General features: G+C 45.1%; 2 protein-coding genes and 2 pseudogenes across 2 annotated transcripts in view; all 4 read right to left on the bottom strand.

The window, feature by feature from the left end:
* Positions 1 to 149: 149 nt before the first annotated feature.
* Positions 150 to 1136, bottom strand: LOC146257977 (P2Y purinoceptor 13-like). The gene has a single exon (XM_084674823.1). It carries the CDS (start codon positions 1134 to 1136, stop codon positions 150 to 152), a length of 987 nt encoding a protein of 328 aa, XP_084530949.1.
* A 1379-nt stretch (positions 1137 to 2515) lies between these two features.
* On the bottom strand, positions 2516 to 3433 carry LOC146257976 (P2Y purinoceptor 13 pseudogene; annotated as a pseudogene).
* Positions 3434 to 7843: 4410 nt separating this feature from the next.
* On the bottom strand, positions 7844 to 9066 carry LOC146257975 (P2Y purinoceptor 13 pseudogene; annotated as a pseudogene).
* Positions 9067 to 10616: 1550 nt separating this feature from the next.
* p2ry12 (purinergic receptor P2Y12) overlaps positions 10617 to 13957 on the bottom strand; it is a 3585-nt gene continuing 244 nt past the window's right edge. Inside the window, exons 1-4 of the mRNA XM_084674430.1 lie at positions 13176 to 13957; positions 12402 to 12609; positions 11855 to 12136; positions 10617 to 11608 (exon numbers count right to left, since the gene is read on the bottom strand). The exon at positions 13176 to 13957 is cut by the window's right edge and continues 244 nt beyond it. Of these exons, the coding sequence (XP_084530556.1) occupies positions 10766 to 11608; positions 11855 to 12103 (1092 nt within the window). The 5' untranslated portion in view covers positions 12104 to 12136; positions 12402 to 12609; positions 13176 to 13957 and the 3' untranslated portion in view covers positions 10617 to 10765. The remainder of the gene's footprint in view (positions 11609 to 11854; positions 12137 to 12401; positions 12610 to 13175) is intronic.

Genomic DNA, 13957 nt, shown 5'->3' with positions numbered 1-13957 from the left:
GTCCTAAAACTCAATCTTTCACTAAAACAACCAACTCCAATGACACGGCTGTTGCTAAGGGCGTTACATAGCCCAGGATCTCCCCGCAAACGAACAAAGCAACTCAACACAACATGCAGTGTCGTGGTGGACCAACGATCACAGAACATCTAGCCTTGTAGAGAGCTCTGCTGTGAGGAATCTTCTGTGATGCCTGACGTTCTCCTTCCCAGAACCGTCATGGCGACCAGTTTCTCTCTGAACTCCCTGCAGAGGAAGACGTAGAGCACGGGGTCCAGGCAGATGTTGGTTGTGGACAGCCACAGGGTGATCTTGTTACCGATGGGGATCCAGGCATCGGTGCAGCGGTCCAGGGTCTGGGTCTGAACCAGAATGTAGGGGACTCTCACCACATGGTAGGGGACGAAACACACGAAGAAGACCATCAGAACCAGGAAGACGCGGAGCTTGGTCTTCTTCTGGCCCTGGCTGTTGTTGCTGCCAGAGTCCCTGAAGGACTGGAGGACCTTGTTGGTGATGCAGACGTAGCAGAACACCACCAGCACACTGACAGACCAGAACAGGATGTTATTGAAGAAACCTGAATACTTGTGTAGATTCTGGCCAGCCGTGCTCTTCAGAGACATACAGGAGTACCCCGTAGCGTTGTTGGCTTCCTGGTCTGTCAGAATGATGGTCGGAATCGCTATTCCTCCAAATAACACCACCCAGGCCGCCCCGCACACCAGCCTGCTGAAGAGCAGGTTCTGACCCAACAGCCTGCCTCCGGGCCGCACCACCTTGAAGAAGCGATCCAGGCTGATGAGGCCCATCAGGGTAATGCTCATGTACATGCTCTTGAAGAACACGACGTCTGAGAAGCGGCAGGTGAAGACCTTCAGGCCCAGCGCGGCTGTAGGAAGATCGCTGGCCGCCTTCAGGGGAAAGGTCAAGGTCATGAGGAGGTCGGCCGCCACCAGGTTCTTCAGGTAGATGATGAAGGTGTTGGAGGAGGGCAGGTGGAGGGAGACCCAGAAGGCCACGCCGTTCAGGAGCAGGGCTAGAGGGAACATCAGGAAGAATAGGCAGGGGAGAACCACGTCCAGGACATCGCTGGTAGAGACCATGCAGCTCAGAGCTGTGAGGTTCAGTTCCATCTTGGGACCTGTGAGAAAGCAAGGAAGGTAAAGTTCTTGTAAGTGTTTGGAAAAAACAAACAATTTAAAAAACAAACACAGATGCTAATGAGGTTAAACTTTGAATGTACCTCTTGCTCAGTTAAACACGGTTTGCATTAATATTTGCATGTCGCTGCCTCACCTGTTCATGGGCATTGGCTTGTAATTTCCACTAAGAAAAAAGCATGAGATTTGCACACCACAAAATATAAAGACTTAAATGTCTTATTCAAAAATACTTCACCAACAATTAAAAAGGTTGTTTATGCACTTAAATGACAGGATATGCAGTCAAATATGTTGTTTTGGCAACTAAAATACTTTTAGTTGTGAAACAAATTCTATTATACAACCTTGTCATGAAATTGACAAACAAAGCTTACATCATGTACACATACCTGTCTCTACATGTGAACATACCTGTCTCTACATGGAACATGCCTGTCTCTACATGTGAACATGCCTGTTTCTACATGTGAACATGCCTGTCTCTACATGTGAACATGCCTGTCTCTACATGTGAACATGCCTGTCTCTACATGTGAACATACCTGTCTCTACATGTGAACATACCTGTCTCTACATGGAACATGCCTGTCTCTACATGTGAACATGCCTGTTTCTACATGTGAACATGCCTGTCTCTACATGTGAACATGCCTGTCTCTACATGTGAACATACCTGTCTCTACATGTGAACATGCCTGTCTCTACATGATACAGAACACCTTGCATATCCTTCTCTCCCTCAGCACCAATGAAATAAATTAATAAACAAAAAAACAAAGTTGGCTATAAAGAAAATACTGAACTTGACACACCCCAACTAACCCTCTAAAAAGGAGAAAGGTAAAAGTAAGAATAGCATTTGGACTCACCTTGCTGGTAACCTCCAGGGCAGACTGAAAGAGATTACGTCTTTAACATACAAAGTATGGGGTACAGCCTCAGGATGGAACCAGAGAATCTGGAGAAGAACAAGTGGGCGTGTCTTCCATCTCAAGTGGGCGTGTCTTCCCTCTCAAGTGGGCGTGTCTTCCCTCTCAAGTGGGCGTGTCTTCCCTCTCAAAGATGCAAATCCCAGGAAATGACTCCCGGTTGACGACAAATTGTGCAAAGTCGACCACAAAGTTCACATCTTTTGAACATGGACTGCACAAGGTTTCGCTAAGTGTTACGTAAGAAAGCAGCCCTGCTGACTAAATGAATGAACTTAGTATTTTTTGCTCCAAGTTTTTATTGTCTTTTTTTTCAACATAACCCAAGAGAGACATTACATGATAGATATCGAGGGTTGGGGAGATGTTGAGAACAAAGACATGTTTGAGATTATTTGAATGTTTGAAAACAAAGTGAAGTCAAGGCCTGCTGACACAATTCCTTCCTCGTTTCACCGTCTCCATCAGCTTCTCCCTGAACTCCTTACACAGGAACACGTAGAGCAGGGGGTCCAGGCAGACGTTGGTGGTTGACAGCCACAGAGGAACCATGCTGACAACATCTGCCCAGAGGCCAGAGCACGTTGTGACCTCGTAGCTCTCCTGAAGAGCCAGCGGAATCCTCACCACGTGGTAGGGCACAAAACACACGAAGAAGACCACCAGAACCAGGAAGACGCGGAGCTTGGTCTTTTTCTTGCCCTGGCTGTTGTTGCTGCCAGAGTCCCTGAAGGACTGGAGGACCTTGTTGGTGATGCAGACGTTGCAGAACACCACCAGCACACTGATAGACCAGAACAGGACATCCATGAAGATGACCACGACTGTGTGCAGCCGAAGACCGACTGGACCCTTCAGTGACATGCAGACCTTTTCTGTCCTGTTGTTGGGTTCTTGGTCCGTCAGAATCATGGTGGGAATGGCGGTGGCTCCATACAGAACCACCCAGGCCGCCCCGCACACCAGCCTGCTGAAGAGCAGGTTCTGACCCAACAGCCTGCCTCCGGGCCGCACCACCTTGAAGAAGCGATCCAGGCTGATGAGGCCCATCAGGGTGATGCTCATGTACATGCAGGTGAAGAAGATGACATCGGAGAAACGGCAGGTGAGGACCTGCAGGCCCAGCGCGGCCCCGGGGAGCCTGCTGGCAGCCAGGAGGGGCACGGCCACCGTCATGACCAGGTCCGACACCACCAGGTTCTTCAGGTAGATGATGAAGGTGGAGGAGGAGCGCAGGTGGAGGGAGACCCAGAAGGCCACGCCGTTCAGGAGCAGGGCTAGAGGGAACATCAGGAAGAACAGGCAGGGGAGGGCGACTTCCATGATGCCGAAGGAGCTGCAATTCCAGGGTAGCGTGAGATTTGTTGTCATCGTAGCAGCTATAGAGCGGGATAAACAAATAGGAATGTTGTTTAAAATCTTGCAATCCCAGTTTTTTCCTAAATGTAGCCAACAAAAGATGAAATGTAACGTGAATCTTTTTTGCAGTTGACATAATGAACTATAAAAATCTAGACGCCTTGATCAGAGACTTTTTCATTGGTGAAACATTCACCCAGTTCAATGAAAACAACCAAAAACAAACTTTATAGCAGTTGTTTAAATAGACCAGGCCGAGGATCTTACAGGGTTTGACTGTTTAAGGACTCAGAAGGTGAGAGGATGCAAATAATTGCAAATAATTTCACTTATTTAAGCTCAGCGTAGATGTAAATTATGTTCTGTGTACTTATATGTTATGTTATGCCAGGTGCTTGCGTTGTCTTGTCTTAAGAATTTCAGTGCCCAGTCTGACCTTGTGTTGTTCTGTGTACCTAACAAATAAAAGACTTGAACTTGAACCTGATAAAGATCAACAAGATGAATCCATTGATGTTTTTGGTCTGTTGGATGTGATTTGCATTGTTTTTTTCAGATGTCTTTGGCTTTCAAATTCTTATCCAGGATTCAAGGTCTACATCTGGCTATTTCAATGTAGACATCACAGATATCCAAACATGCTTCATGTGTACCTATCAATGTCTGTATACAATACTGTATGTGTACTTCCCAGTTCTGTTACCTACCAGTATAGTGCAGGATGTATTTATTGAACACAAGTTCGCACTCTGTAAGACTGTGTAAACAGTATGGACATTTGAATACAATAAAACAGGTTTGAATCTTTTCTATGATCAGTATTTCTGAGCTATCTGTTTGTCCCCAGTAGATGTCACCACAGATGATAAAACTGTCAAACTAAACCACAGGCTGAAGTCACCCCAAACATTAACTGGAAGGATGAAAAGGATGACATACATCAAAATGAGAACAAGATTCATCCGCCTGCTGGTGAGGTAGCAACATTGTGAAATGATTAGATCCAGATGATAAAGTTAATGTGAGCGTACTTGGTTTGTGAGGCTGTGGAGGCCCCTTCCCTGGTTCCTGTCTCGCAGGTTCTCTCTGCATTGTGGTCAGACTACGTCTTCGACAGATACTTTGTAGCTCCAAAAGATGCAAATCCAGCCTCGGGTCTCCGTCCTCTGCTTCCTATCCAGCCCAGTTGGCTTCTTAAAAGTCAAAGGTCACACCATATTCCTGACCACAGATAGTTTTTTTCAATATTATATTATAGGGGTTAATATTTTTATATTTTATTACAGTTTTTCTCAATTGCTAAAACACTAAAAACCATTGGCTGAACAAAGTTCTCAGTTGCCTGAACTCATGTAGCTAATTGTGCCTGTCTGTTGTCAATACCTTAAACCATGTCACATGGTAAAACACCATTAGCAGATCTCACTTAGAATTTTCAGCAAAACTTTAAACACATTCTTATTTTTAAAACACGTTCTGCACTATGATGCACATGTCATCCATACTGGTAAACACAAATGGCAACGATCAAATACAAATAGAGAAAACATGTCATTGACTAAACACAACCACTCAAATTCGATTTCACATGTTTCAAATGATGTGACAGAAACAATATAAGCCTGTTCAGAGAACAAACAGGTTGTTGAAGGTGGGAAAATATTCCTTGTGATGTTGATGAAGTGCTCTGTCCTGACCCATCCCAAAGACAAGAAGAAGCACATTGATCACATGTTTACTCCTTTGATTTTGGCCCTTTCACTGTAGTATTGTATACTGTAGTACAGCGCATTGTAGGCTGTTTATCTGTACAATGAACTAATTGTATGACCCGAAACAATGTGCTTTCCATTTGTTACAGTAACAGTACTGACTGCTCAATATATTTTGACTGGTTGCAGGTTCATATCAACACAGAACAAGAGTGAGATGTGAGTAGTGAGATGCAGGGTACAGTACTGTATAGGGGTACAAGGAGAAGAAAGAGCAAAACAATTGCAAAGAGCAAAGTAGAGTAGTAATTTCTCATCAATTTTGAGCTACCATGATAGAATATGTTTTTGTTCATCAAAAGACAATGACGGATAAAAATGAAATTAGTTTTGAGGTTTCGTAAAAATGTTCTTCTCCTTGAGAACTATATATTTGGAACAATGTGTTTTCTATTTTTTGGTGTATTGTTTACTGACTGCTTGATAGTGTATATAATTTTGATCACTTTGTTTATGATTAAAGAGCAGTGTTTGATTTTAAACACAGGTAAATCTGTTTTGAGGCAACATATTCATTTTGCAAGAGGATTCAGAGGTTTGGTAAATACTGCTTGAAGATTAGGTTTTTGTTTACAGTTTTGAGAAAGTGGGTGACTGTTTCAAGAAATGTGTTTTAGCAATTGTGAAAATCTGTAATTGTCCAAACAACCAAAATGTAGTGATAGAGGAGGGGAAACTGGACAATGTAATATTCACAGAGTATGCTGGAATTGTGGTTATTTGACTTTTGTGGGTTAAACTTGAGGATGAATGGTCAAAGTCAAGTAAAATGAAGATGATATTTAATAACATTGCAAAAATGGGCAAAGATTTTACAAAAGGAAGGTTTAAACCTTACCTAATCTACCATGATCCATGTGGAGAGAAAGAGAGAGAGACAGAGAGAGAGAGAGACAGAGAGAGAGACACAGAGAGAGAGAGAGAGAGAGAGAGAGAGACAGAGAGAGAGACAGAGAGAGAGAGAGAGAGAGAGAGAGAGAGAGAGAGAGAGAGAGAGAGAGAGAGAGACAGAGAGAGAGAGAGAGAGAGAGAGACAGAGCGAGAGAGACAGAGCGAGAGAGACAGAGCGAGAGAGACAGAGAGAGAAACAGAGAGAGACAAAGAGACCAGAAGAGTAGCCAAGGAGAAGAAACCAAATATCCACATTTTCTTGTATGTCATGTATATGATGTAACCATCATCTGTAAGAACCAACCAATCAGACCACATCTTTACCCTTCCTTATCAGCATGGCTGACAGGATGTCCCCGAGAGGTGATTAGGTTCTGTGGACTGAAGATGCAGAGAGCAGCACACGTCAACGGCTGAACGTATCGAGACAACATCTAATAACATTGTAGTTTAAATGATGGCAATATCAAAGTAATCATGATAACACATTGAAGAGTCCCCTGACAGTGGGTAGAGTGTTTGATGGCCGCTGGAAAGGTTGCAGGGTCAAGTCCCCCCAAATGTTGTAAAGTAGTCCTTCCCCTATGGCACAGGTCAATCAAAAGGGAATAACATGTTTGATCAGTTTTCTTGACAAACAGTAGCAAAGGTGACAATGCCTCAGGTGTGTATTAGAAAGTACATTCAAAAGGCATGCTCACAAGCTTTCAAAATTTCCTGTTTGGTTAGTTGAGAGATTTCCTATCTCCGCATGAGTCACTGTTTACAGTTTTTCTCGATTGGTTACACACATTTTCTGAAAGCATACCTCATACTCTCAGAACTCTACACACAAATCAAAAAACACACGCAATGGGCAAAACCCCTCACTTCTCCTGCAAAATTAAACTTTACACTCCAAACAATGTCAACCACAAGGTGGTCAAGAACGTCTTCTGTCTCCTGAACAGGAAACTGAAATCACGAACATGGTCCTAGAAAATAACGCCATAACATTACGGCAAATACAAAGAAAAATTATAATAATGTAACTGTATACAGTAAATTATTCTGATGTTTTGTATGTTGTACTCTTTTCCCAGCCTCCCTCATTTTTAGACCATGGTTGACCACATGGTCAACCAAAGTGGCTCTGATCTCATTAGAGATTACGGTCCTTGGCCGTCCTCCTCCTCTTACTCTCACTGCTCTGCCTCTGCCTCTGTTTCCAATGTTGGCATCCATTGCTCAAAAACAGAAGAGGTCACCTGTTGCCCTTTTATGCTAAAGCTCTGATTGCTAATTGTAAAACTGTGTGACAGGTGTTTGTCCATGCGATGAGTCAGTGTGCATATTTGAATGGCAGTGTGTTCCTTGTGAAAACAAAAGATTTTCTTCATGGAAATTATGCCAAATGCAGAGAATTGTGTTAGTGTTTTGATAAAAGTGTGTTTTAGTAATGCAATTTGAGTGTAAAGCAGGAATTGTGCTTGTAGTTTAGCAGAATTGGTTTAGGGGGTTGGTGCATGAGTTACATGCTGTGGTAATTGTGTCTCAAGTACCAGTATTTGTGTTTAAACAATTGAGAAAAACTGTAATACAAGGCAGATCTCTGGTGAAAAGTTGTCATAAAACCTCAAAATAATCTACTCAGTAAAAATACATATAACCAAGGAGGAGAGCAGCATAGGATTGAATGCAAAGTGTTTTATTTAGCAGGTTTGATCCAAATCAATGTACAGTTCAGGGGAGATTTGAAGTTGTTAAATGCTATGAAATGAGTCATAATAATCAAAATATTCATATATTTAGCAGACTTTGCCGAGGAGATTCAAGCCTTTATCTGCAGCCATTTAAACCTAAAACACATCCATTTAGCAGAAAATGCAATCCTAAACAACAAACAGTAAAGGGAGGGATTTAATCCTGAAACCTATTGGATCTGTCAGCAAGTGCTGTAACCACTGAGCTATTCCCCTGGCCTTCGGCTTATCAAAGTGTGGCTTCGTCATTGTTTGTAGAGGACTGGGAATTGGTCCAATCCCCAATACGAATCATCTCTCTGAGCTTGTCTCTGAAAGCCTTGCACAGGAAGAAGTATATGAGTGGGTCCAGGCACACGTTGGTCGTTGCCAGCCACACTGAGAACTTCTTGGCGAAGCGTAGTTTGGTCTTGAGGCAGCTGGGCTTGTTGTCAGCCCGGAGCTTCATGTGGAAGATCCGCAGGACGTGGTAGGGAACGAAACACAGCAGGAAAACCATGACAACCACAAACACCCGGACCTTAACCCTCCGGTTCCCTTCATCGTTGCTGCTCCCAGAGTTCTTGTACGACTGGAAAACCTTCATGGCTATGCACACGTAGCAGACTCCTATCAGGACGGACACGCACCAGAAGATTGCGTTGTTGACCGACACCACGTTCTGGTGGAATGCCTTGCCAGTGGGGCTCTTCATATTCATGCAGAGGTCCCTCGACCCGTTGACAGGGATCTGATTGGTCAGGACGATGGTGGGCAGGACGTTGGAGGAGATGAAGAACAGCCAGGTGGAGGCAGAGATGGTCTTGCTGAGTATCAGGCTCTGGCAGGGCCTCCTGCCTCTGGGCCGCACCACTTTGAAGAAGCGGTCCAGACTGATGAGGCCCAACAGGATCACGCTCATGTACATGCAGCAGTAGAACACGGGGTCTGACACGCGGCAGGTGAAGGCCCTCAACGCCACGGGACAACCAGGAAGTTGCGCGGTGGCTGACAAAGGCAGGGTGAGGGTCATCAGGAGGTCGGCCGCCACCAGGTTCTTCAGGTAGACCATGAAGGTGGAGGAGGAGCGCAGGTGGAGGCACACCCTGGCTGCCACGCTGTTGAGGGCCGTGGCGGGGACGAAAAGGAGAAAGAGGAGGGTGGACAACACTATGCGTGTGGTGAACTCGTCCAAACCACAGTCCAAAACAGGAGAGGAAGACGACATTTTAGTGAGACTGTTTTTTTGTGGAATCTGTGAATTTGGTTTGCGAGAATAATAGTTTAGACATTTTTTAAATGTGGTTGCGTTGTTGGAGTTGTTAAAATTATGTCATGTTCATTTTATAGCAGTCGGATTCACATTAATCATCACCCACAACTTGTGAAAAGTCTAAAAAGCAGAAATGACATCTTGTAAATGTGATAAGACACAGACACAGGTGATAGAACTTCACAAATTAAACACCCAGATTACATCGGTAGATTACAAATAAAACACTTACCTGTGAAGCTGTTGACTAAATAGGTTAAGAGTATAAACGTAGTCTCACAGACAAAGTGAAGTGACAGTCAAGATACTTGCACACACGCTCCTGTGAATGGCTTCCTACTGTTCAATATCAGATTAGCCCTGAAAGGGGAAGGAACTGTCCCAGGGGCCAGTCTGCTGCTGACAAACACACATGTTATCATCACACTGTAGGCGCGCTATTATTATTCTCCACACATTAGTCAGCTAGCTTATGTTCACCATACATTAACGCCTGGCTACTGTAATCAAGATGTTCTTGTTGTGCTGAATTGATATACAATTCCGTGATTGAGTTGTTGCACTGCAGCATTATGTGGTGCACCATGCCTGCTAGCTGAGATATGGCTGCTTTGCCATGTGGTCATAGTGTGTGCTGACTGAACTAGAACTACTAATGCATACACATATACGTTGGTGGCATATCTTCCTTTATTATGTTATGCATGATAGAGAGATACTATGTTTGGTGAGGACAGGAAATGTGGAGAGAGAGGGAGAGCGAGAGGGAGAGCGAGAGCGAGAGCAAGAGAGAGAGCGAGAGAGAGAGAGAGAGAGAGAGAGAGAATGACATACGGTTGGGGTTTTTGGCCGGATGTGAACCCAGGCCGCTGTGAAGCCTCAGCCTACATGGGGCAGTGAGCTGCTTGGACGCGCTACCCTCACCCACATCTACCCTCACCCACATCTACCCTCACCCACATCTACCCTCACCCACATCTACTTCTGATGCTTGACTTTCTACTGTACTTTCTATGTGCCCTGTTTGTACGTGGATAAAAACGTCTTATAAATTACAGTAATATAATGTAAAAGTTTAAAATGAAAAAAAAGAGGATCCAATCATTGTTCAAATGTACATTTATGCAAATTACTGTTTTTAAGGACAGTGGTTTGTTAACGCATGCTAACACAGTTATTTGAAAGTTGCCTTCATCTTCTTCTCTGGTTGCATCTGCTTCTGTCTGACAGAGTTGCTCTCATTCGCTGCCTGTCTCACAAGACAAGTACAGACACAACTCCTCCCAACACTAAAACAACATTTAGTTGAACACAAGAGTTTGTGTCCATATGTCCAGTATGCCTTCTTCTCAGTTTCAGAACACTTCACCCAGACACCCTCAAGAGGGCAGTGTGATCACAAGAGAGTAAACCAACTGTCCCAACTGCCTCTCTGGTGCCTGATGGATAAAAAGCTAAAAACGACCATCTCCACTCGACCTGTTAATAATGATTACAATAACATGTTCACAAAGCAGACGATTTAATCCTAAGCAATAAACACTACAGGGTTTACACAGTTTTAACCTGAAAACCTCTCGATCTCTCGGCAAGTGCTCTTAACCACCGAGCAACAACTTCCCCCCCGTCCAGTTTTGAACCTTCTGTTCCACACTCAGCTGCAGGAGCCTCCCACAGGGGTCAGTGCGCCCGTGTTGGAGTCCGACGCCCGGCCGGTCATCCAGCCGCAGGTCCCAGGAGGGAGGCTCAGGGTACGGAACAGCGTGCTCCTAAAGGACTTACACAGGAAGAAGTAGATGAGCGGGTCCAGGAGAGAGTTGAGCGAGGACAGCCAGAGGGTGCTCTCCTTCAGCTGGAAGAAGAACAGCTTCTGTCCGCAGTGGAAGAGACGCCCGCGGGTCTGGCTCATCGTGTAGGGCACCCGGGCGAAGTGGAACGGCACAAAACACACAAAGAAGACCGCCAGCACGAGGAAGACGTTAGCGTTCACGCTCTTCCTCCTCCGAGCCTGGCGCTGACCCCCAGGGCCTGTGGGGGTCCGCCGGATCCCCTGCCCCGGCCGCGAGGCCCTGGTCCGGGCATACGAGCTGTACAGCTCCTTGGTGATGAGAGTGTAGCAGACCACCACGGTCACCAGATTCCCCCAGAAGATCACCTGGCAGACGTGGTTGACCACCTCATGCCAGACCAGCCCAGGACGGCTCTTCAGGTCGCTGCACTTGAAGTGCGCTGAAGTGGGGCTTCGGTTGGTCAGGACCACGTTGGGAAGAGAGAGGCCCAGCAGGGTGACCCAGACCCCCGCAGACAGCAGCTTCCTGGAGGCCAGCCGGCCTGCGTTGGTGCCCCTGAAGGGCTGGAGGGTCTTGCGGCAGCGGTCGACACTGATAAGGCCGAAGAACAGGATGCTGATGTACATGGTGAGGTAAAACAGCACGGAGGAGACGCGGCACACAAACACACGCAGGCCCACGGACGCCATGTTGGAATCAGACAGAACCTGGAGGAACACGCTGGCGTCAGGCACAGGAAGACGTCTAACAAGGTCGATGTTGGAAGTCAGCTCAAGCTCAGTGGGAGTGAGAACAGCAGATGAAGCACACTTACAAATCCACCCATCTAGGTTACAAGTTAAAATTCCCCTTTGTGTTGTTTTGGATAAAAACAATCTCCTGTACTTTTATATTGATACGTGACGTCATGTTTGTGACAAGTCAAGTTAAATCATTTGGGTCATTGTTTGTACCTTGAACGGGAAGGTGAAGGTCATGAGCACATCCGCCACCACGATGTTCTTCAGGTAGATGATGAAGTGGGAGGTGGAGGGCGTGTGGAGGAACACCCACACAGCCAGGCTGTTGAGTGACAGCCCCAACAGGAAGAGGAGGGAGTACAAGACAGGAAACACTACTGTCTTCAATGCGTTGTCACGGGAACAGCTGCTGCTGTGGTTTGGGCCCGCGGGGGATACGGGGAAGCTGCTTGTGTTGTCCATGGAGACAGGAAGTCTGTTGAGACCCACTGTTTACTAGATCAAATATCAAACATTACTGGAAGTGAGAACGTTGCCTCTCAATGCTGCAGCTCAATAAATATCCAACCTTATTTCACATGCAATTAATACAAATACAGACTTTTATCACAGTTCACTTGTAGTTTAAAATATAGAACAGAATTATAGAAGAACACAAGAAAAAATAACATTTATCCTCCAAAGGCAGTCAAAAAGTTTACTATGAATATATAAAAAAACATTTACGTATCATAAGCAAGGCTGAATGTATTATACCCACAGGTTGTTGCAGTATCAAAGAAATTCCTAAAATTTGGGTCTGGTAGTTCCTGATGCAAACTCTTCTTTTCTCCTTCGCTCTTTTTCGTCTCTCCGTCCAAGTTTAGGATGGGTAGAGCTCGTACAGTCAGGACGGAGGACCTTGGACTCCTGCAGGAGATCAATACTTGTTTTCTTCTCTTCTTAGATCCTGATGTCTGTGCGACCCGCTGAGAGGGGAAAGTGACAGCCTCAGACTCTCCCTTCTGCTTTCTACTTCCTGTCAGACCATGTTGGCTCGAGGAGTCGTCTGACCCCCAGGATGCTCAGACCCTGACACTTTATGAAGCAACTGGGTGGAAGTTCACTTGTGCTACATCAGAGTGCCCACAGGATGTGTCCAAATGGGGTTCCATGTCAGCATTGCAGTCCATAAAACATTTGTTTTATTAGTTTAGTAGGTGGTTTTCTCTTTTTTCGCAATAGACAAATACTGCATACAGTATATGAAGTCCAGATGAAGATCTAGCCCAGAAGTGCAGAGTTATAACAGCATCTCAGTGGTCAGAGTCAAGGAACGTTCTATCTCAACTTCATTGCAAGAACATAATTTTAAATCAAACAAATTCATTTGTATAGCCCCTTTTACAAGCAATGTCACAGAGGGCTTCATTTTAGCCACAACATAACATATTACAGGGAAGCCAAAACTCTGTATCTCAGGTGCAACTACTCCGGTTAAACTATTTCATGGGTGCAGTCTCTTGTCAGACAGCACTACAACAGGATCACTTACACAGCGTGCAGAGAAACAGACTTGGGTGACAGGAAGTAAGTCCTGTGTCCACAGACCAGCAGCACGAGCTTGATGAGGTGTCCTGACACCTGATGGAAGATAGGGATCCAGTTGTTGTCGTTAATTTTTCTTACTGCTCATGTCTGGACTTTTGTTTGTCCAGATGGATCTGTCTTGAGTAATGTTTTTGTCGTCCGTTGGCTTGGAGACAACCAGTGTGAGTTGCTAGGAGACGTCTTGTAGGATACTGCAGTCAGCTCTCCCCTGGTCAGAAATGTAGTTCTCTTTCACATGACATCAAGCTGGTTTTACGACGGTGAGCAGAACTTATGGACGTGATTCATCCATGCTGCACAGCACGACTCCTGGAGGAGTTCTCCTTCTTAACGGACCATTTCTAATCGTGGAGTCTTAAGTCCATGTGTTTTATTTTTAAAACACAATCGTATTTATTACAGATGTGTCTGCTTGCCTCTGGAAGCTGCACTGTACTTAGAGATGAATGAACACACACACACACACACACACACACACACACACACACACACACACACACATAAGCATGGAAGATGCGGCCCACTCAGCAGACTGGTGTGTTACATGCCCTTGGTTGATGAAACACGTCCAAAAGTGTAAAAGCCACCTCTTATGCTTCTTCTTGTCTGCACTGTTGAAAATCGGGTTTCAAAGACACAAGTCTTTACAGCGCGCTTACATTCAGTTTAACACTTGCGGCTTTCTACAAACCATAACTGATCACATGAAACATAAAAGTATTTGAC

Source organism: Hypomesus nipponensis, chromosome 15 (genome assembly GCF_054491055.1).
Source record: "Hypomesus nipponensis isolate SF chromosome 15, ASM5449105v1, whole genome shotgun sequence".
Lineage (NCBI taxonomy): Eukaryota > Metazoa > Chordata > Actinopteri > Osmeriformes > Osmeridae > Hypomesus > Hypomesus nipponensis.
This window is presented reverse-complemented; position numbering and strand designations above follow the sequence as displayed.